The sequence below is a fragment of the Pezoporus occidentalis genome, unplaced genomic scaffold (assembly GCF_034315485.1).
Source record: "Pezoporus occidentalis ecotype Australia unplaced genomic scaffold, CSIRO_AGI_Poc_V1 ctg123, whole genome shotgun sequence".
Lineage (NCBI taxonomy): Eukaryota > Metazoa > Chordata > Aves > Psittaciformes > Psittacidae > Pezoporus > Pezoporus occidentalis.
Genome location: NW_026913027.1, coordinates 1,438,682 through 1,463,025, shown reverse-complemented (window position 1 = coordinate 1,463,025; position 24,344 = coordinate 1,438,682). Strand labels below are relative to the sequence as shown.

The window sequence follows — 24,344 nt, the reverse complement described above, 5'->3', positions numbered from 1 at the left end:
TTTTTTTTTTCCACCCATCTTTGAATTGTTACTCTAAGGGCTGGCTTTCAACTCTTAGGCATGGGGAAACCTGAACTCAAAGCTGTGCTCTTTCACATGAATATATGCTTAGTCTCTGTGCATCTAATTATGTCTTCTGTAAAATAGCAGTAAGTTTTCATAGCCCATTCTTTAAGGAAAGTAGGTTGTGAAGGTCTCAAGACACTAGAACAATAAGAACCAGGCAAGTACATCAGATTTGTAGATTGAGGCTAAAAAAACCACCTTCAACCAGCTATTTGTTTTTTCAACACTATACCCATCAATACACTTTTTCTGTGCCTTTGTAACAGCTTCTTTAATATCTCAGTGATAATTTTGCATGAACGTGTTCCTACGTCCAGAACTAGCTCCAACCCTCCAGCCCTCTGCACTTTTTGTACTCATTTGTGCATGGAAAAGAGGTGTGCTAAATGCTGTGAACATGAACTCACAACACTTCATACCTCCTTTTCCTGACTACATTAGATGAAAGGAGTCTTTTTCTCTCTCATCTATGCAAAAATCATATTTCTTTGTTAACAGATGTTCATACGGTCACATGAAGAACATGAATGTCTGCTCAGAATATCGGTAGTTGGTTCTGTTGCGGTTTCATTGATTGATAGACCCTGACAGCTGCTGCATGGCTCTTCTTAACTGAAAATAAGCCCTGAAGCGAGGTTGAGTTTTCCAGACCCCCCTACAAATCCATAGCAAAATTTCTCTTTTCCGTTCTCTTTCCTTTCTCTTTTCAATAACTATGTAGAGGTACAGACTTGTTTTTATGCTCAGTGATTTTGCATCTCGTTGCATTTTTGCTAACAAAGATGAAAATCTGTTGTTTTAATATTGAATCCCACAATTTTTTTGTATTTTTTTCCATTTTCACACAAACGCTTTAACACATTTACCCTTTTGTTTCTCAAATTTGCATAGTTTCTCTGTAAAGAGCTGCAAAGTTGCTCCCCTGTGTTGCTAAAAGCGTCTCCTTAAAACTCTCACTCCACTCTCACACATGTACAGGATTAACATGAACGTTTCTAGCATTGTTAGACTATTTGCCTTGCCTATTATGCTGAAAGATAAAGTCACATTGTTTCCTTGGTCTCCAACATATTCTAATAAAAATCCTTATCTTACTATTAGAAGCAGCTGAACAGAGTTTTTGCTGACCTTCCCAGGATCCCACTCTTGGGTTTTTGTTTGAAGCTCTAGAAGTTCGTATGTTGTCTCCAACGCTTCTATCTCTGGTTTTGGGAATCCAGGTAGTACATTGTGCAACTGGAAACCAAACAGCTCTAGCCAACTTCCAATGTCTACAAAACAAGAAAAGGATGCTGGCAATAAGGTATATAACTCCTAGAAAAAGCGAGGGCAGTCTGCAGAAATTGCAGCTATGCAGAAATCATTTTCACATCAATTTATGTTTTCAGTACTGGTTACAGCATTTATTGTAGCAAACAAATTATTTGATTACAAAGCATAGCTATACTTGGATCAATAGTGTACCTTCTATCTATTTATAGTGGAAAAAATTCAAATTAAGCTGCCTCCATTCTTCCCCTAATTTTGGCACTTAGAAAAGCAGCAGAAGCAACTATAAATTATTTTCTTGGCTACCATAAAGGCTATAGAAAACAGATCAAGCTCAGTAAAATGCCACCTATTAAAGACATTAATTTAACATACGTAAGATTAGAGCCAAACAGTAACTTCAGAGGTATGCAAAAGATTTCTGGAGTCTTAAATCCATGGCAGAATTTGACAGATAGCTGTATTTTCATGAGAAACATGTTACTTTTACCTGTTGTGTACTTAGCAACATCTTGGATTCTGCCGACTGGGTAATTATTTTCAAATGAGTAGAGATTAAATGGCTGTGGGACAGCATTCAGGTGTTTCCATATGTGATGGTTTGGTGTTGTCCATCGGCCAGCAATGACGTCATAGTCCCGCTGGCCCAGATGAACTAATTTAGTAAGAGAATCATAGAGCCCTCCATGAAAACCAATGATAACCTGGAAATCTGGATTAGTGTCCTGGTAGATCTCTCCATATGGGGTGTACAATATTTCTTTTATGACTTGGCCCCGACTGCTAAATACAGCTAGAGGTGTTCCAGTGTTATCACAAGCAACATAATATTCTTCACCACTGCTCAATTCCATTGCAATGAGATGACCTTGAAGATCATAATACAGGGATGTTATTTCTGAGCTGGTATGATTGTACAAGTGAGTAACTCTTATTGGGTTGGAGAGATCAGCATAGAAGAACTGTAAGAGTTGCCCGAGGCTTGACTTGCTTGCAACCCTTCTTCCAAGACCATCGTAACAGTATTGCACAGTCCAGCCAGACACTTTGTTATATGCTTTGTTCAGCAGACCGTTAGAGTTGTACTCAAAGATCTCATTGCCTCTTTGCCTGAGAAAACCATCTTCATCCATTTTATATTGAATTTCTCCAAGTCTGGTAATGCGATCTCTCAGATCGTATCTCAGAGGAGTGAGGCGTGCGCTGTTCCCATGGCTCAGCAAGTTGATGTTGCCATTAAGATCATAGCTGTAGCGCCACTGGGTTTTATCATTCACAGACACCGTCTGAAGCTGACCATCAGCATCATATTCATAAAAGTATCTTGTTATATTGGCATCCACACCTACGCGTATATCACAGATCACCATACGACCCATATTATCATACTGGATGGTCATCCAGTAAGCAATAGACTTGAGAATTTCATACTGTACTTCAATCACCTGGCCATTAGCACTAAAAATTTTGGTATGTTTCATCACAGTGGTGGTTATAACTTGGTTTAAATCGTAATTAATGACACTGAATTTTCCAAACTGTTCAGTCCTGCCAGAAACATCGACGTAACGGTACAGATCTATGGGAAGAGGTGTCTCATTTATCATGGCCTGCATGCTCGTGACACGGAAGTTGTTATAGCTGTAGTCAAATCTGGCGTTTACAAGTCCTTCTTCACTAAACCTGAAGATCTGGCGGCCAATAAGCGGACCTGTCCAAAACAAAAAGGGAAGAGGAAAAGCAAGAACAGTGAATTATATCCACAGTATACTTAGCCTACAGATCAAGCAGACAGGCAATGAGCTCAAATATACCCTTAAGCCTTATTGCTACTTGACTGTCTCAGAAAATACTGTTAACTAAGAATATGTTAAGTTATTCTCTCACAAACCCTTATTAATGTTTGCTCTGCAAAATATTTATATTTTATTAACATTTGTTTAAATGAATGCTCTCTTATTAATAATTATGATTTCTGTTTACTTACAAGATAATTCTAAACTAAATTTATATTACATGTTGATTTCCTTCCTTGTATAAACAGTCCTTTTGAATTTATGTTATATTATGGTATAAGCAAGGAAACTTGAAAATGCAAACAATAAAACAACTTGATTTAGTATTTAGTGAATATCCACACAGTGGAATAAAAACAATCAAACATTATATGAGCTATTCCATACCAAGCAATAAAAAGAAAACTATATTTCAAATGGAGAGCTATATATGCGTATGGACACAGACATAGACACACACACATTTTTCTATTGAAACATAAAATATAAGAACTTGTAGACATAAAAATAATGGAATTTCATGCCAGGAAAGTGCAGGATTAGGGCCAAAAACTTTAGTAAAATAGTAAAAGTTACACAAACCTGTTTGCCTGTATCTGATGGTACAGATGAACCCATCATGCATTAAATGTATTGTTTTAATAACCCCAGAAGATTCCTCATAGGTGAACGTGACTTGAGTGGTATCATAGAGAATCTCAGAAAGCCGGGACTGCTTGGTGTACTTGTAAAGGACCCTGCGCCCTGTCCCAGGGTACAGTGTCTGCAGAAGCCGTCCGTCCCTGGCGATGTCCTGGATGAACGCCGCGCTACTGTCCGGAGGGGTATAGATGTTGCGGTAGTACCCGACGGACAGCATGGTTTGCAAGGCGTGGCGCACCATGCTCGGCATGGTGACCGACAGCAGGTAGCTCGACTGGTCGTACTCAAAGATGTAGCGGCGCTGGCTGTGCAACAGCAGCATCACAGACTGCAATCAAACAGGAATGGTAGTGTAAGCAAATATTATTCATCTAGGGAGTGCCTGATGGTTAAGGAAATGCTGAAAAAACCATCCACTCCAGTAGTTTGGTCTTACTGCCTGTACAACGCCAAGTGAAGCTTTCAGCTGCAGGAGACCTGGCCAGCAAGGTGGTACAAAACAGGAGGAGAATAATAATAAGTTTAGAGGTAAGGACCTCCAAACTGGAAGGCCGATGTGGCTCTCAGTAGCATTTCAGCCTCATGCTGACTTGCTGTGTTGCTTTGAAATATTTAGGTCATCCTCCCAGGAAGCAAAACCAGAGAGAACCTTTTCCTCACACACAGGCAGAGCATCAGCACTAGCAGATGTTTCTAGGGTAGGTGCAAAGGGGAAACTTTCAGTGGTGTGTACAAGGTGTTTAGCTTTTATTGGCACTCTGCATACCTCTAGCACAGACCTACCCCCTTTTTCCATATGTCTTCTATTAAATGCACATTCCCCCAGGGGTCCCATGCTTGCAGATGAAAAAAAAACAGTCTGCAGGTTGTTTGGTGTGAGTACTTCTATCTCTGTTATTTAATATTTACAAAAAATGTAATTTCTACAGAGGTACTTGATATTTTGCCCTGTGCTGGTTAATTGTGGCTGGCCAATTGTGGCTGGTCAATGAAATCTGGCTGGTTTGTTTGGCAGATGAATACGTAAAGTCACAGTGTCACAGAGTACAACACCACCGGTGAACAGTCACTGTTGAAACATCCTTGTCACAGTACCTGAGCTGAGACAGAGTGCTGACACTGCATGGTTCTTAGCTCACAGCCCAAACCTACCAGGCACATATGGAAATTTATCAGGCTTCTGCATGATTGAGACATCCCCTAAAACAAAGTCCTATGAGGAACAGCATGAGTGCTTTTTCATACAGCACTGGGGAAAGAAATCAGAAAAAAAAAAGGCTTTTTTGTCCTTTAAGCTCAGAAATCTTCCCTGGGAAAAAAACACCAATAGCTCAGCCCTGCAATGTGTTAATTAACACAAGCCACTTTGCTCTGACAGATAGTCCAAGTGTTTATTGAAAGGGCCAAAGATAGGCTAAGCCTTGGCCATCCTCTCTGCAGCCCCAGCCTCCTGCCCTCCCAAGACGTATTTCTTCCTGTCCTTGGTGAAAGGCATCTGTCACCTGTATACAAGCCAGAGAGCACCAACATATGCCACTTGCAAGTCACCTTCTGCCAACTGGTGACGACAGATCTTTACAACGAGCTTTCTCATTGCTTTACTGCTGGTCTGCCAAGCATTTCTAACATGCACAGGGTTTATTTTGTTTTCACCTTCAGCCAAGAGTCCCCAGTCTGCAGTAAACCACTGGCTGAACTCTCTTCTAGCACTGATGTGACGCCTCTCCCTCAGTACTGCTCCCTGGCCTGTTTTTAAGCTGTCTGCCATTGACAGAGTATGAATAACAAGACCAGAAACATCTCTAATATAACTTCAGTGCCCCTCTGTGCCATTTTTACAGCACTTTGTGGCTTTTCCACTTTTGTCCAGGATAGTAAAAGGATAGACAGTACAAGGGCTGAAGACTTAGTATCCTCGCTAGCCTATTAGAGGATACCTCTAAAATAAATTCGCAATTCATCCTAATAATATTACAATAGATTTTTCACTCTTTGCACAAATTGGATTCTAATTGTTTAATGGATTTTAGAGGGTAGCTCATAAAACATCCAGAGAGCTGTCATTTTATAAAAGCAACCAGAGCCTGGTCAACCACGTAATGAATGATGCCACATGGTATATCAAGACAAACAGCCAGTGGCAATTACTTGGGAGCTCTAGTGGGGATCCACAGAAATGCTGAGCATCACCACTAGATGTCAGTTCTGTCCAACATACGCACACAGCCGCTCATCTATTCTGTCCGGTGGCGAACAGCAGGATCTTGGAAGCAAGCTTGGGATAGCAGGCAATTTTATAACACCATTAACTAATTGAGGAAAGTGACCAAAACAAGAAGAACCGAATCTCATCAGGAAAAATTATTTACAGTGCTACTGTCATAGGGCTTTTAAACCCTAAAATATTGGAGCTCATTTTGGAAGGAGTAGAGATTTTTGAAGATGTATAATTACAGAGTCATGGAAAGGTTTGGGTTGGAAGGGACCTTAAAGCTCATCTACTTCCAACCACCCTGCCATGGGCAGGGACACCTTCCACTTGACCAGGTTGCTCAAATTAACTCATCAAGTGCTAAAAATGAAGAATTAAATAACTGTGAATTGGAAGTGAATTATAGAATTGATTTTTTGATAAAAGGAATCACTGGATCTTACGAGATTTCAGACAACCTCTAGTAATCATTATGTAATTAACACAATGAGTTATTGACTTTAATGGAGCCACAAAATGATATTTCATTGTCTAATTTTGATAGTAAATCCATCTTTCCTTGGCTCAAGAACAATGATGAAAGTACATTAAATAGCTGGGAGATCATGTCCATGGTTTGTCTGACTTCCAGTTATTTTTAACAACCAGTTACAGCATAACCTGCTAGCTTTTGCTATTTGCTTCTACAAGATCAGGATTTGGCCACTTGTGTACAATTCCAGAATAACAGTTTTATGACTTTATTTATAAGCTCATCATAAACTAAGAACAGACAAAGTGGTTTGGAAAGATAAGAAGCATGCATCTTTCCAAAATTATGGTCCATTAGATCCAAAGAAAAAATAAGATTCCTCCAAAAGGCACATTGCCCAAGTATCTGAAAGCTCTACTAAACACCTGTTCACTTGCCATTTGCAGAAGAGCATAGAGACAAAAGCATTCCTGGCAAATTTATCTGAACCAAACTTCAGAAGCTTCTAGGGTTTGCCAATCTTGTTAATACGGGCAAGAATCAAACTGCATGCAGACAAGGAAGGAATCAGATTTTTATGCATTCTCAAGTCTCAATCATTTTTTTCTCTCTGTTAGGTTTAAGTTTTTTGAGGATCAAGCTTAAATACATTTAAAAAAAGTACACCAAAGTTTATCTTAAAAGCACACATTTGGAACTATTTTATGTATAAATAACTTCAAAGCCATTGGATTTTCTGTGTGGAATACCCCCTACCAGTTTTACCTCACCTGTACCCTTCTAGCCTTTCCCTGTGGTTAAGAGGTTCAGAGAAAATGTTCTGCAAAATCACAGTATATTGGATAGTCCAAGATGTTGCTATTTAAAAAATAAGGGTTAAAAGAATGCCGTTTGAATACAATTTCACACTAAGTTCTGAAACCTTTAAAAATACAGATTGGTCTTTTGGTTTTGGGAGACAAAGACCAAATAAGATGCTTCTACACATGAAGGAAATGCTGTTCTTCTTCAGTCTGTACAACATTTATTCCCTCATTTTGTGATCATTACCCGTAGACATAAATGAAAATTACAATACTCAGGCAGTTTAGACATGAAGTCACTATAAAAGAAGAGCAATAACTTATTCCATATTAAAGTTCCCCCCCCCCCCAATGGCTCTCATAAATACTGAAGTAAACTTTCACCTCATAGGATCAATGCCTTTTTTCCAGTGCAGCACTGAATAGATGTAAGATGCTGGCTTGTCATTTTGGTTTGAAAATGAGCTGTGTTTATGGGAAGCAAAAAGTTCCCTTTCAGTACTGTTATATTTTTGACTATGTTATACAGAGTAGCAACGTGCTTTTCAGCAGTGATCATGTCCTTTGTTCACTCAGACTGAGAAAAAGAAGTCATTTTTACTTCCCAATTAAACAAATCTGAGGTGCTGATAACTTTTTCAGAACTAAACTATGGCAGGTTTGAGTGGGTGACATGTAGGTCTAACCATTTCCAGAGGCATTTTCATTTAGTTATGTAACTGTATGCATTTTCTATTTCAAAAGTGTTAAATACTCTTGCGAGAGGTGGCATTATAACACAGTTCACAATACAGTATCTCTATAAAACCAAATATTTTTGGCCTTGGTACAACAATCCACTTTTAAAAATTACTTACCTTTTCTAAATATGTGTAACTCCATATTTTACCATCTGCCCATGTTCTGGAAATTATGTTTCCACTTGGATCATACTCCATTTTCTCAGTCCAGGTTCCTCTTTGGATATAGGTGACTAATCCAGAATGCGAGTAAGTGATATTGACCTCATTGTACTTGCTGATGGGTGACCATAGAACTGGGCGTCCTGTCTGGTCGTACATAATCCGAAGAGTGAATTTTCGATGATCATCATAAATCTTTCCTGTTCTTGTTACATGATCGAAATCAATGGAGAGTAGGTTTCTGTTGTGGGCCTAAATGCAAAGATACAGCAAAGTAAGAAAAACATGCATTTAATTACACACAAACCAAACATCTCTGTGTCAGCTCTAATAAAAATGGGCAGTGATCTAACATTATGATGGAAAATTTAGGCCTTATTAAAAACAAGAAAATACAAAAATATTCACACTAGAAAGAGGAGGACCAAGAAACAAATGCTGCTTGAATTCAGTCTTATACTTTTCATTATAGGATGTTTCCTATTTCCATGTACTAAACCCTCACCTCTGCTCTCACTTTTCTCAAGTTTTTCTTCACAACTGCGGACGGACTTCTTGATTCCAGCCAAAGATGTGTAGTTAAGCCCACAAATTAACAAAGACATCCTATCTCACATCCTCTCTTTTAAGCTCTGTTAATGTAGATAGGTCAGCTATTGCTCTGAGACAGCCCACACCAGGTCACATACTGATGCTGCAAAGGCTCCCCAAGACCCTGCTCACCAGCATCTTCATTCTTCTTCACAAAACCATCCCTCTCCCAGAGCTCGTGACAGCTAGTGGCAGCAGGGCCTGGTCCAGCCATATTCCTCATTGCAGATCTCGCCACATTTGGGACCTGCAACATCTGTTAAGCTCACTGTGCCCGACAGCTGAATATAGTGACTGTGTTACGAGCTGTTAACATTTATGGTCCAACAGGAAAATGCAGAGGGGCAGCCCAATTCTCTGTTTGAAATCAAGTTCAAAGCAGAATCACATTCATGAACACAGAATATACTTATCCAGTGCTGTCATCATCTGCTGCTTACACCATTCAGTCACTGGGCAATCACTATTAAAACTCCATTTAAATCAGAGATACAATTTAGGGAACCATAAAACATTGTTCATTGACTTGTCTTTCTCAGATCAATGCTCAAAGCGCTCATTGTGTTAACCTGCTGCATTTTATCTAATCACATGTATTAATCTATTCCAATTAATAACTTCTTTATGGCAGAAACGATGTCAGTGCAGGTGTTAGCACAGTGCAGTACTAACTCTCACTGAGACCTGGAGGCACAGCCATAAAGGAAATGGTTAAGAATATCTGTTTAATAATTCAAGCTGTGATCATACGGTGGTAGTGATTAGAAACAACCTTTTTTTTTCCCTTCTCACTTTCTGTTTTTAGATACAAAATAATTTGAAAATCTAGAAGAAGCAGGTGTTCTTTCTTCAACTACCATTCCTGGGGTTTTATATACACACATGTCTAACTTTAACAGTGTTCATTTACAATAGCCATAAAATACCTATATACTCCTGTAGACTATTACAATTTATGCTCTAATGATAGTTAAGGAGCCCAAGCAAAATGTGATGCTCAGTTCAACTCACAGAGTGAAAATAAGGTTTGGGTGGATGCCATTACTTCCCTTGTATTCCACATTTTATGTCTCATTAGTTTACTTTCTTGTATTAGGTTTAAGTTAAATTTAACACCCTTTTCAAGGGACACGGCAATATGCTGGTAGCAGGCCTCATTTCAACATTGTCACTGAAAGGCTGATTTCAAATCCCAGTGGCTTCTTAAAGATGACTCCTCCAATGTACGCACAATGCAGTAAGGAGCCCCTGTGAGAGGGTGTAGATCATATGTCCTCTTACAAGCCAGGGAAAACTGGTTTCTGAAAGCAATGTCAGCTGATGAAAATAAGGAGAAAATTCAGCTGACTTCAATAATACTATCAGCAATGCATAAAAAGATATATTTATTATATATTTTTAAACATTAGTTGACTCTAGTTCCATTAGTTTTATAGGTAGAAATTTCGCAGTGGAAATAATCACATAAATGTGCACTCCTCTTGGCTTTCATTCTCAAGCCTAAACTGCCTACAATCTGTAAATCAGAAGAGATGATTGTATTATTTCCTTGTCTGTGTTTTGATTTGAGTCAACGTAAATGGATACACACTGGCAGAGGATTTGGTCCTATCATTAGAAGTTGCTGTAAGACTGGTAAATGAAAGGAGATAATTTGCTAAATGCCATAATAAACATATCTGTCAAAGCCTTTATGTGTAGGACTTTTGAATTGAGGCCAGTGAGTTACTTCCTTTTTTGTTATTAAAAGAAAAAGAAAAAGGCAAAAATAAGTAAGACTGGCCAAGCATTCGATTTTTAATTTTTGTAGATATTCAGTTATAAAACCTGGACTGCATCCAATGCCAAGTTCCTCTAAGTTATGCAAAAGACAGGAGAGAACAGAGCTGCATTCTAATCAGTATATTACTATGCATCATGCTCATTGGTTTTAACAGCAGCCTTTGCTTCATTTTTAGAAGTCAATTAAAATAGCAGTTCAATTGATAAAAAAGAAGTCTTGCTAGATTAAGATTGATGTTAAAATGCCTGATTGTACATAGATTTATTATTAATATAAAATGCATACATGCCTACAGACTGTTTTATATACTTTCAGGAAGTGCCAGGGCAGCCGGTTCTTCACTTAAAGGAAACCTGTGATTAATTCCTGTTTCCCACATTGATTTAGATACTGAGATAAAGTTAGATGTCTGTTCTAGCATTTCAGTTAACTTACTCACTTCTGTTCTATTTCCAGAGCAGGGAATGTGCACCATGCAAAAATCCCACTTCTTAAAACACGTTTACAGCATTATTCACAACGTGCTAACTGTGGCCTCTTTCCAAAATTGGAAATAACACTAATAGAGAGACATGCTTTCAAAATGGTTGCTAATTGCAATTAAGAATTCAGAGTGTTAGGACCAGGCAGAGAAGGAAACACTTTCTTCTCTTCAACTGGGTCATTCTTTATCTCATCCCCAGTTACCTGCCTCCTAATTTATACCTGTTAACACTCAAATTCATTGGTTTCAATGGCGGTATCAGGACTGATCTCTAAGTAACATCTTTAAACCTCATTTCTATGCTTTTTTCCCCCCTCAGAAGGCTCTTCCATTGTGCTGTTTTAATTCTTTAACTGAAGGCTCCCAAAAGTCTGCTCATCTCCACTGAGAACTGGTCCAATCCCCAGAGCTTTTCTTTACATATATTTTCAAAGTTCAGCATAGTTCTTTCTGCCCTACATTGCAAGCTTTCTAACACACTACCTATTGTGCCAGTCATGGCATATTAAGTGTTTAAAAACTTTCTTTGCAAAATACAACTTAAAATGAAACTAGAAGTTTTCAGAAGGCCTCCCCAGAACCTCATCCAGCATAAGGACTTCTAATGATGCCACATTTTTTTTTTTTCCCAGCAGTACTCAAGGATCTATCAACAGCCTTAAATCCTTTTCATTATTTGGTGTATTGCTTCAAACACAATATATTATGACATATTTTGCTTGCTGTCCTGCATATTTCCTTTAATCATCCATGAAAGACAGCAGACTCTGGGTAAATGCTGCTGGCCTTCCTTGCCACCTGCAGTGCTCCAGCTCCTGCCACCTCCACTGGCTCCCTGCTCCATCAGCATCCCAAGCAAACACCTCAGTACTAAAGCTGAACTCCAGGACCCAAAAATTTCACCTATCCTCCAAAGTCCTTCTTACTGGTAGTAACAGCCTCAATAGTCCATTTGTCCCTTTCTCTTGTTAGACGGTGTAACCTATGTGTTGAATATTTCTCCTCCTTTCCACTATCAAATTCACATTTAATGTCCTATCCTGTCTGGTTCCTTCCCACCTTGCTGCGACAGTCCTCAGACAGGCAGTCCTAGAGCTCAGTGGAGTCAAGAGAAGGGAAAAGTCTGTAATATGACTTGTCCTTCTGAGTAGGCAGGGAAAATCCATAAACCCCCTTGATCTTGGGTAGGTATAAAAAGACACAGTTTACAAAATAACAATGCAATGTTCAACAGCTGTGATGCTAGTGGGTATTTTTGGAAGGACACAGAATGTAAGACAGCAGCACATCAAAATTATTCTTACACTTCACCTTCCATCCTCCCATGGGATGAAGGTGAAGGTGGACAAAGAGGAGTACATGAGTGGTTCTCTGCACCAACAGGCTGATCCAGAGGTAGGTCAATCAGCTGAGATCTGGACAGCTTCAGCACTGCAGTATTTCAATGAACATTTTATGACTCCAGTCAGAATCCATTTAATCCTGACCAATTTGTGAATTTCCTCCTTTTCTTTTTTTTTTTTGCCAGGGAATTTTAAGGATCACGTGGAAGGAAGTGAAAATGAGTTAAAAGAACCTGCAGTCAACTTCAAGAACAGAAAGTACAAACTGCATCATAGGAAAACTCTGCAGGAAAACAATAACACTATCCAGAAATACATCTCTGTATTTTCAGTGCTAACAGATGTACCTTCTGAGACCATACCTATCCAGAAAGATTGCAGTTCATAATGCAATATTTTTAAGGCCAGAATTCCCAGTTGTACTACCAGTACAGGCATTTTAAAGTGTATTCATGTGAAAACCAGAACTGATTTCATAAAAACCTGTTCTGCAAGGTAGCAGTCTCTTTGAGCCTTAGTGTTACCTAATTAAATGCTGAATGTTTACCATCTGTCATTGTAATCTGTGAGTTCTCCTTACAGATGAAAATAAACCATGGATGCAATGTTAAAGTAAATCTTTATTGGAGCCATAGTGTAACTCAGCCAGAGGGAGTGAAGGGGTCTCAGAGTGAGTGGTACAGGGCTGAATACACAGCCTGAATGGATACACAGGGAGGTTCTGTGTCATTCTGGCTTGCAGGAGATGCAATGGCCAGGACACCCAAGATGTGCCCAGTTAAGACCCTGTCCCAGGCAGAGGCTGGCACCAGCTATTTCCCCAGAAGAAAGAGGGTTGATACATCTGAGAGAGGCAGAATGGCTCTCTGAGAGAGGCTCCAACTCTGCTGCTGTGCCAGGATGCCTCATGCTTGGCTCACAGCTTCTTCCAAAGCCATAATTAAGTTCTTAGTTGAAAAAGAAGAGGAGGAAAAAAACCTAATTATGTCTTGAGGTCAAGTCTCACAACCAAAATCAAACAGAGATCAAACATCCCTGTGACTGCTGGAAGAGTCTAATTTTGAAATTCATGGCTGGGGCCCACCATTGATACGAAGTTTCCATCAATGTTTTTACAGAGCAGAACATTTCAATGTGATTTTAGTTCAATGGCTTTCAAAAGGAACACTGCACTTTACACAAGAGGAAGCCTTACCCTTAGCCTTCTTTCAAACGTGGAGATATTGCCTTTGGTCTGCTCCCTCCTTTGCCTCCACTCAATGAGATTTGAGTTATGCTCTCCAGGAAGGGAGATATTGCACTTCCCTAAAGTGGGGCTGACAACCCCTGCTAGAATATGAGGCTCCGTGTTGAGCGTGATTTCCATCCCACTGGCAAAGGTGACTCTCAGAGACCCATCTGGGCTGACCCGGTAGATATTCTGCGTGTTATCTGTCAAAAAACAACCACCAAAAACAGGGAACACAGAAGAGCTCAGATCTCCAGAATTACAAGACAAGTATGTGCAACAGGGCTTTATCCCTACGTTACAGACAGCGGAACACACATCAGCTACAGTGTGATTTTTGCAGCCTGTGACCTCCGGGCCTTCCCATGTTCAAAGAGCTTTTTGGTACATTTATCCTGATTTCTGCTGTGAAGGTTTCCTACAGCAGGAATAAAGAATTTTTGCTTTCAGCTTAAAAGTATGTAAACCTATAGGCTAGGTTGGGCTTTTTTAACTCTTTGAAGAGGACAGCGTAATGCTTCAGTGACTGCAATGAGTATCTGAGGTCAAGCATGAAACTTGGGACTATGAAAAGCACCCTTTTTTAAAGCTGGTGCACACAGAAATAACTAGCCCAGCTCTTGAGACACGAATACGTGGAAAATAGTTGGGTATTTCAAAAAGTGAAGATAACAGATATTACATTAAAGAGACTTTGTGACTCAGATGTATTTCTGACTGACTAGTTGCTCACAGGGTGCTTCGTGATAGTTCCACAGAGATGTGCAAATATGCAAATTATATGAATTCATAAATATGATAGGTATAATAATAACTACATCTGTTCATTTCTGGCACTGCCCATACTGTGCTAGCACTTTCCCGAGACAGAATTTGGTAACATACTAATTTTGAGGAGTTTCAGATTTAAGGACAGACATACAATCAGCCAGTCAGGAGATGATGGAGAGACCAGATGGGGTCACTTGGACAAAGCCTGACAGGCAATAGAACAATATAATATAATTATTTCCACTTATTCAGTGCTGTCTCTGCAATGCAATAGTGAAGAGGAGTGAGTCTCTTGTGAGGTGAGTTCTTCCTATTTGTTTCTTATAGATTAAAAGCTGAGAGGAAGAAAAATTCTGTGGTTTGCTCAGTTACAAACTTTTTCTATGGCAGACGTGGAAGGAAATCAGAGAGCAATTTCTCAGCACCTGCTGTCTTAAAGCCTGAACAATCCACTGACAACAAAAAATCAACAAGGAGAAAAAATCGCAGATCGATTAAACTATATAAAACCAGCACTTTGGTGACGAATCTGCACAATCTGGAGGACACTGTGGCAATTCCATTAGGCAGAGAGTAAATACTTCTTGAGAGGTATGATACTGGCAGGGAAGTACTGGACTGTCTACAGGGGTTGAGTCAAAATCTCATCCCAAGGCAGTCACCAGCAGAGGTGGGCCATGCTGTCCTCTTTCCTGTAAGTGCTGTCATCACCAGAACACAGCACTACCAGAAAGAACTCACAGCATTGGCATTTCAGTGCTAAAACGTCAGGGGAGCATGTCATTCTTCTGGGCAGTATTTCTCAGAATAACAAAGCTCAGTGTGTTATAGGGCAGTCCAAGTCCCCCAGATACTGAAGCTGAAAGTAGCACATAAAGCTTGAAGACATCAGAGATTCCAATAACAGGAATTTATCCATGGGACTCTTCTAGAAGGAAAAGAATTCACTTGTGGTTTGTTTCTAATTGGTACCCCAGGAGAATTTAAAGTAGTATCTAGCCATTTGTACTGAAGCAAAGAAGAAACAAATGAACTAAATGTCTTTTTTTTTTTGCAAGCAGTTAAGAATGCTATAATGTCTAGACTTTGAAACGTAATGATTAGGGAAGAAATAACAGAAATGCTTTAATTACCTTGTTTTAAAGTATATATTGTAGAGGTAGCTGAGAAGTTTGTGGCTGTGATCACATTCTCTCTGTTTGAAGTATCAAGTTCCACTCGTGTCAGCTTTTCAACATCGCTGTGAAAACTGCTGACCTCTCCGGTTGGGAAGGTTGCATTTGTCAGATGGCCATCAGAGTCATACCTGAAAGACATGATGTTAGAGAGCCATGAAATACATCACTGTCGTCTTGTAGGTTTTTTTTCCTGAATGGGGGAAAAAAAAAGAAAACCAGTGACAACTGTCAACACTGTGCAATATGTATAAAGATAAGAATTGATCCCTTTATTCACTCAAAATGCATTCATTCCCTAATCCGAATTCCTGCTTGGGCTCTTTTTCAGTGGTGCTGGATAAAACAGAAGTGGGAATAGTGTGAGATGCTACCTTCATCATGCAGCTTCTGCCAGAGGTTTCAGCACTGGACAGACGGTCGGGGCTCAGCCTGCTGGGATGTGATGCAGGAGGGAGGCCACTGGAGGTCACTCGGTATTCAGGCAACCAACTCACCCCCCAGAAGGCGTTTTCTAACTCTTAAGTTTAAATAAAACCAATTCTTAGATTCTGCAACATTCAAAACCTGCCTTTTGTTGCTGATGTGTGAAGTACATAATATGAATGGCGCATTTAAAAAGGGGACTTAAAGCGTAACAATAGCAATAAAATTAGATTGAAATCTGCAGCGATTAAGTTGCCTACATGGTTTTTACTCTTGTGTTACGTTTCCCATGGGCCTACTCAAATCAGCAGGAACTTCTCATCACAAGTAACAGCACCAGAATCTAGAGCACCACATTTTAATTCACCTAAATTTCGTCAATGCTAAAGAAATTCTTTTAGTTTAAGGTACTTTAAGTGAATAGGGCCATGTTATGAGAAAGTCAATAATTAATTCAAAAGCTCTGGAGCAGTGTTTCTGAGAGGTCTTTTCAGTTCTACAGATATTTTTATTCTTTCTGATGAATACAGAAAACAATGCAGAACATTGCTTGGTGCTTGATATCGTTTAATGTTAATGCCTCCTATCTTAAAAACCTTACTGATGCTAGCATACTTTTATTCATCTACAATACTGCTGACACTGCAGTTGTATTTGCATGAGTAAAACCAATTCTCATGTTCATAAAATAGAAACCTTTTTGTGCAGGTAGGAAAGCCTAATTAAGTTTTCATGTTTTATTAACTGTATCCTCTCATTGACAAACATATCCTCAGTTGGTGTACCAACTGACAAAGCTGTGCTGCCTCCAATGGAGCTCTTCCAATTCACGTCAGCGGACGATCTGGCTATGTCTTTCACTTTAATGTGTTGGCATCATTTCGTTAGGATCTGAATTTCCCCCTAATTAGTCAGGGAAAATCTATGTCACAAGAAGTATTGGCAGAAAAAGAAAAAAATAAGAAAATTCAGGATTTTTTTCTCTTCCCCTCAAAACAAAAAGAAAAATAGGGCAGCTGTTCTTCCTAAATACAACAGTGGACAATGAATTGGTCACCATCTTGTGTTGTTTTTGAAAAATAATCAAATGTTACATACAATATAATCTCTCTCTCACCTCCTACTGCCCCCGTATACATCCTGTGACTTATTTCCATTCTGAACTTATTCTGGATCTGTGCAAGTTGACTGGGTACCACACCCAGCGATTAAAATTGGCTCTGATACTACTTTTCATCATTAGAAAACTCCATGAACATTGGGCAGATATATTCAATTTGCTGCTTGATCAAACAGATATGACAGCTTGCTGGGTTATTTGGATATTCTACTGTAACATAGAAAATGCTCAAATAATTCATTTTTATGGTGTAAGTGCAGCCAGTTTTTGGAATGCTCTTGTGTGCAATACTTGGGATCCATCTTCACTGAGGATCCAATTGTGCTGTTGATATGGCTGCTGCTGAGACACAAAACTCCCTGTGTGACTGAAAATGGGATAAACTGTTACTAGATGGCTGGACAGATACAGTACTGAATTATAACGAGACTAGAGTGCATGCCAATGGGCTCTTACTCATGCAGATGGTCCCACTGACTTCAAGGAGAACATGCAGATGAGTGTCTCAGTAACGATTCCCCAGCATGACCATCCAAAGGCATTTTTTTTATTCCAGATTGCTCCAAGAAACTCAAGCCTCCGCAGACAGATTCTGCCACCTTTCACATAATGAATAGTACCACAGTGGGACTCGGCTCCGGCGGAGCAATGCCCTACCCATACTAATAGAGGCACAATCATGACATATTTCTTAATGTTAATTTGGGGCCCAGTTATGCCACTGTTAATCATGTCAGTGACCATTTAATCATGCAAATAATTGCATTGATTTCAGTACTCACATGAGGAAGTGCTCACCAATATTTGAAATGCACACTTGGGGATATAGCTTCATAATCCATTTGCATTTCTATGTGTAGTACAGGTAAGAGTTATATCGTTTCAAAGGGAAAGCGGTCTAATTAATTTTTTCAGAGAGAGCTACTTCTTGCAGGTGTTTTCTTGTCCTTGATTTAATAGAGGCCCAGTGCTCCCCCTCCCCTTTTACAGCTTTAATGGTACAATATGACTGAAAATTGTACATTAGCTGTAATTTTATGCAAGAGCTCTTTCAGTACTTCCATTCCATCAGATTAGAGCAGATGGATGACAAGTACTTTTGTAGGTGGTTTTCTACCTCTTAATAATTCCCCCCTTTGAGTGAATCTGACATAAAGGTAGATGTTCTGAACAGTTCATTATCCTTGGCTCATATTCCAAACCATGATACGTGTTGTTAAACAAACTCATCCCTATTTCGGTTTGATAGTGACATGGGTTGAACTTTTGGATGTGAATGCAAATCTAGTTTAAACAGAGGAGATGACTCCAAGCAATCTGAAAGTTGCTCATATGGTATTTCTCTAAGCTCCAATACTGTGTTCCTGTAAGTAACCCCTTCACAAAACCCCTAATTTTCAAACTGAAATTGGGTGTCAGTTCACAATGTGAGCTGTCTGGAAAAGAATGCCTGGTTAAAGAATAACTAAGGATCACCACACCCCTTGACCTATGTATGGCAGAAGGTGAGCAGCATCTCCTGAAGGCACATCTACTCAGGGCAGTGCTCAGTATAGTCAGTTGCCCCTCTGACTGCAGCAGGTTGGGTGACATTCCATCAGACACTCAGGAAATTGTAATATATTATGAAGATGACTTAAAATATTGGCTTGAACATAAATATTAATGACATGCCTTCACTCTTAAATTGTGCTGTTGTTTTTGTAATGCTAATAATTGTAGTTCTGTTAATTTCTAGAGTGGCAGTTAATTTCTAGTGTGCAGTCATGCAAAGCCTGGACAGCTCAAAGCATCAGTGAGGACAGAGTTACCCAGCCTGCAGCGAAAGCTGTGAAAGTATAAAAACCTGTTTAATCTAGCACTATCTCTTTGTGTTCACCATACACATCATATCAATCCTTTCAAGGCACAGCTCTTTGTGTACAAATCTACATGACATACACTGGGAGGCACCTGCAAGCAGGTGAAGTCCTTTAAAAGATCTCACTATGCTTGAATCATACTTCAACAAACAACTTCCCAGAAGAAACCAGGAACAAGCAATAATTGTGTGAAATGGTTCACACTCAGTGTCAGTGGAATGGAGTGAGACTACCAGGATTAAGAAGCACATGAATAGAAATACTCTGCTCTAACATGGTCTAACATCAAGTCCCTGCCACAATACATGCTGTTCAGTGTTTTAAGATGTAATAGGAATGACTTGGAGCTACTGTAAAAGCTTATTGAAAGCATCATTGGTCCATGGTCTGGACTGATGCCATTCTCAAGTAGGGATTTAAATGGGTCACTCTCAGTGCTGAAATGATTCCAAAACCGCATACATTTTAAGTCATTTCTGCTCATAAAAGGTAACAGTCAGATCAGTATTTAAACAGCACCAGGATAACAGTGTGCTTTGTCTTGTTGCAAGAGAATTAAAGTTTGTATCAACAGATTCCTGATAATAACAACTAAACCAAAAAAAGCCCTGTATGTTTTTTTTTTCTGCAGATTGTCAAAAATGGTCCTCTCTAACAGTTTATACCTATGTTTACCATACTAACTTAGTCTTTGGCAGAATAATAGATGAAAACCATCCCATTGAATAAAAATCCCAAGCGCTAGGCAGCAGTTCGCTCTGCTTTTATCCTACTTCCATTTTAAGAAAACATAATTCTAAAACCCTATAATGATGGTGACTTAGCCACCTCTCCAGGTGACTTGTGCAGTAAATTTAATCCTCCTCAACGTGTTTGCTGTTCATATCCAACTTGGATGGCTTTTCAGTTTAGTTTTTGACCATGAACAACTATGCCCACAGAAAGCAGGCATTATTATCCTCCTTGGAGACTCTGAAGTAGTACTGTAATGTTAGCATCTGATTTCCAGCCATCACCTGTCACATCCTCAAACAGCGATTATGACAATTAATTAGAAATAATAAGAAATCCTGAAATGTCGCATCTCTTTATAAATAAAAAATGAACTTTCTTTAGGGTTGTTCTCTCTCTGGGACTAGATTGGGTTGTTCTGACTACATCTTTAACTGTCTTGCCTTGCTCTTTTGGTCTCCTGAAGGTTTTGCTTACATGCCTATTCCTACAGCTTGTATGTATAATCTTTTTCTAGTAAATATCCTCTTTGTTATTATATATCCTTTTCCCCTGCTGATAGAGAAAAGTTCACCCTTTGGATATTCCATCCACTGAGATTCTCAGTTGCCTTTACAACACTCCCTTCTCTGATCAGAATACTATTTTTCCCATTTTTGCCTTCCTCAGGAATTTTGCAAATTCCTGATTCACATCACAACTTGCCTCTACTTCTTTAGTTACAAAAAAGTCCACAATATTTTCATTTAAAGAAACAAATTCACAATAATAAAGTGCAAATGAAGCATAATATCAAGCAGTTTCTGCTACACTTAATGAGCACTATGTCCAGAGCTTTCACAATATGACAGGCTTCAGCACTTAAGAAATGGCAGTGCTTCATTTTAAAAGGTTGTGCAACAGCACAGCTTGTCCTTCTCATGAAGGGTTAGTAGCAGGGTGTCTTTCTAAATTATTAGAACTGACTAAAAAAAATCCAGTGGTCATTTAAAATCAGGTTCTTGACATCAGGCATTTAATGTCATGGACTTACTCATACACTGTTGTCCATCCATTTTCATCGCTCTTGGTTGCTAAAAGCCCTGTGTTTCCAGGGTATGTCATCAGAGCCAAGTTGTAGCCTTGGGCATAAACTCTTTTCAAAACCCCATTGCTGCTTATTGTCAGCCAGTACACCTGCCCTCCTGGCACCACGATCCACAGGGGCAGCCCGCTCGTGTCTCTGCGGATGTGAACCGAGTTCCCACTGCTGCTGGTGATGGTGCCAATATCTCCTTCCCCACTGTAGGTGAAGTTGTAAATGTAGTCCCTCGTTATGAGGTTCAGTGTGTGCAGGTGGGTGCCATTGATGGTGAACTGATACAATTCTTGGTCCGCTGGTGATGCGATCTCATACATGTTCGTGTCACTGAGGTGAGCCTTGTTTCGGCTGACTGCACGGATGCGAACATTCCCAAGGTCTGCTATGTACAGTGTGTCATCAGGAGAGACTGCTAGAGAAGAAGGTGCTTTCAGCTTTGCATCTTTGGCATAGCCACCATCACCTGGGGGAGAAATGGTAATTTTAGTAATCCATGTCTGTATTTAAGCTGATCCCCTAAACCTGACACACTGCTTCTCCTCAGTATCACTTACAGGTCAATAAAACGAGATCTTCTTCCAACTCATTAAATCCCTATTATCTAAGGTTGGTGCAATTCTAAATTACTTGCAATGAAGACAAACAAGAATATAAATTATCTAATTTACAACATTTTTTCTAAGCCCAAAACCCTGCTGCTCAGGAAAGCTTTAATGGCAAAATTGTGAAAGAAAAAACACGGCACCTGAGTTTTTATTCTGCACTTTGTCTGTTGGCACGTAGTTACAGTACAATTGTGTTACAAATAAAACAAAGAGAAAATAAACCCCAGTAATTCAGCTAAAATGACACTGAAGGAGGTATTAATTTGTACTTAATAAAACCTCAACTTTAAAGGAAAACAAAAGCCCTAAAGCACCTTGAGAAACCACCCCTTCCAGTATCACTTGGTAATTTATTTGGTTTGTGTATTTTAAGGTTTGAGGAGGATATCTGCATTATCATGGGCTGTATATCCATATCCAAATGAATTTACATGAGCAGGATTTTCTGTAACTAACAAGATAACATATTAAACCTCACTTTCAGAGTGAAACACATTCCTGTTTGTATTGCTCTCCTTCTCCTGACTGAGGAATTAAATCTGCTGGAGAGTTTGAGCATGCCCTATGCTTTCTTGGAGATGGACAAATGAGCTGATCTTTCTGCCAAGCCAACCCTGCCTTTTACCACCCCAGTCCTGGCACAACCCTTAGAGATGTCACAATTTCTCATTTTTTAGCACTGAGGGGAGTTTCCCTCAACACGAACCCTGAACAGGATTCTTTTCACTGCTCTGCCATAGCTGGCAGCACTTCCAATGCACATGAGGCTTTGATTATCATCACAATGCTGGGTCAGCAACACACCTTCTCTGGAATACCATTTACATTTTTTCCTCTCCATGATTGACATACTTAATGTTTTCTTGTGAGTAATTAACCTTTTACTTGAAATGAGAGGCTTAAGAATTATGATGACATTATGGAGCTGAACACAGTGGTCCTTTGAGATGACAAGATGACAACATACTGCACACCTCTGCATACAGGAACGCTGTCCTTTGCCCCAATATGAAATATGTTTCTATCAAAAAAAGTGCTAAATTTGGTTTGGTGCATGCAGGGAGAGGGGCTGTGCTGCTGAGCATGTCCAGTGGTGCAGCACGGGCCTGGTACTGGCTGTTCCAGTTCAAAACACACGAAGAAAAAACACTGAACATTATGTGTCTGCATAATTTTGCTGGCTGTGCAGTGTGATGCAAGCAATAGGAAGGCAGAAGCTAGCGTCTTTCATGTGATGTGAAACACCTTGGTGCTCTTCTTGGTAGGAAGGGATGCCTGGTCCAGTAGCATTTAGGTGCAATCTGCACTGGGGCTGGTATCATCTTCAAAAAGGGCAAACATAGCTGACACAGAAAGGCAGGCTTAGAGCTAAACTGAGTTTTGAACTGAGTGTAATCTCTGTATGAAAAATGGAATAGCAAAGATGACCCTGCGGTTCCTCCAGTGCCAACTGGAAGACCCACTTCTGTGAATAAAATAGATTAAATCCACAAAGAAACGGTTTTCTGCTTTCCAAGGAAACTGAATTGTTGCTCCTCTATCCTTCCCCTTACTGCTCTGCAATCTGCAGCTGTGCCAGGGGATATTAACAGATAAGAGGCAGGAAATAACTAGCATCTCCTTACCTGAAAAACAGTCACAATTAGGATCAATCTTGCAGTCGCAATCTGATGGGGCTCCGGCGATGACAGAGATCTCACCGTTGGTTGTGACCTGTTGTATACGGTTGATCTTTCTTTCATCTGTCTCTGCAATGTAGAGTATGCCACTGTGAGACACAGCGATTGCCCTGGCTGACTCCAGGGTCGAGTGGATGGCCACCTTGCTGACAATGAAGTGGTCGATGCCTGGCACCTGGCAGTGAATGGGGCGCCCAGCAATAATTCGCACACGCCTGTTCTCAGAGATCTGCAGGACGATGTTGTTGTCCAGGACATACAGTGAGTTGTCTAGAGGGTTCACGGTGAGGTCTGTTGGCCACTCTAATCGCACCTGCGAAAAAAGAATTAAGGGAAAGGCAGGGAAAAAAAGAGAAAGGAATGATTAAGACAGCAAGGCAGCTTCATTCAACCATCTCTGATCACCCTGTCGTCAAGGCACTCGGTGGATTCACCCAGCACTGCTTCTTTAGTATCTACCTTTAATTGGGTTTGGCAGAAGTTTCAATAAGCATACTCCTTCTGAGGTCCAGCTCCAGGATGGAGCAAAACTTGACTCGAAAAGTAATTTAGCACCCTCTGAGAACTATGTGCACAACTCCATTAAGGTGAGAACTTTATTATACCTACGCAGTCATGCAAATAAAAACACACTCTTCATGTCATGCAACATCAGTCAGAAAATTTTCCAGGTCTGAATGTTGTTTCAACATGGCAGTCAATGCTGGCAGGGTGGAAAACAGTTAGAAATTGTCAATGTCCTAACACTTTAATTGACTGTTAGTACAAAAGGAAAATGCCATACTAGAAGAGTATGACACATTTCTACAATTTATTTACTAAGCAAGAAATGTTAATAAGACTTATATGCCACAAGAAATATAAGCTCGTTAATTCTTTGTAACATAATAATACACCAATATATCATATTTCACATGATACAGTAGCTAAGCTGCAATTATTTATAATGCTTTTGCTTTGTGAATTCAGTATTTCAGTCATGGATTAAATAAATTCTTCACACTTGAGGTTAACTGTTTGCTTTTTTCCATGCAGGTGAGAGTGCCAACCGAACAGTTTCCAAACCACATTGGAGGAAATACAAGAAGAATGACCTCACTCATCTGATTCCAGTTGCATCAGGATCTGGAGGAATTAAACATGCTCCCAATAAAAGGTGGGGCTGCCTGTCCACCTGAAAGACCACCAGTATGTCCGATGCTGATTGTATCATGTACTGACCAGAGAGCTTCAACCTCCTCCTATTGAGAAAGTTCAATAGGTATTGCATGATTGCTGACTTGGGAAACAACAACAGAGTAG

General features: G+C 39.7%; 1 protein-coding gene across 9 annotated transcripts in view; it reads right to left on the bottom strand.

Annotated features, from left to right (window-relative positions):
* The window catches only part of TENM1 (teneurin transmembrane protein 1), an 845,211-nt gene that overhangs the window by 5,331 nt on the left and 815,536 nt on the right, over positions 1 to 24,344 (bottom strand). For all 9 annotated transcript variants that reach the window (XM_062607456.1, XM_062607455.1, XM_062607460.1 and 6 more), the window contains 8 exons: positions 22,989 to 23,355; positions 20,711 to 21,221; positions 15,496 to 15,668; positions 13,559 to 13,794; positions 8,118 to 8,414; positions 3,714 to 4,101; positions 1,826 to 3,046; positions 1,195 to 1,337 (listed from right to left, as the gene is read on the bottom strand). In XM_062607456.1, coding sequence (XP_062463440.1) covers positions 1,195 to 1,337; positions 1,826 to 3,046; positions 3,714 to 4,101; positions 8,118 to 8,414; positions 13,559 to 13,794; positions 15,496 to 15,668; positions 20,711 to 21,221; positions 22,989 to 23,355 — 3,336 coding nt within the window. The remainder of the gene's footprint in view (positions 1 to 1,194; positions 1,338 to 1,825; positions 3,047 to 3,713; positions 4,102 to 8,117; positions 8,415 to 13,558; positions 13,795 to 15,495; positions 15,669 to 20,710; positions 21,222 to 22,988; positions 23,356 to 24,344) is intronic.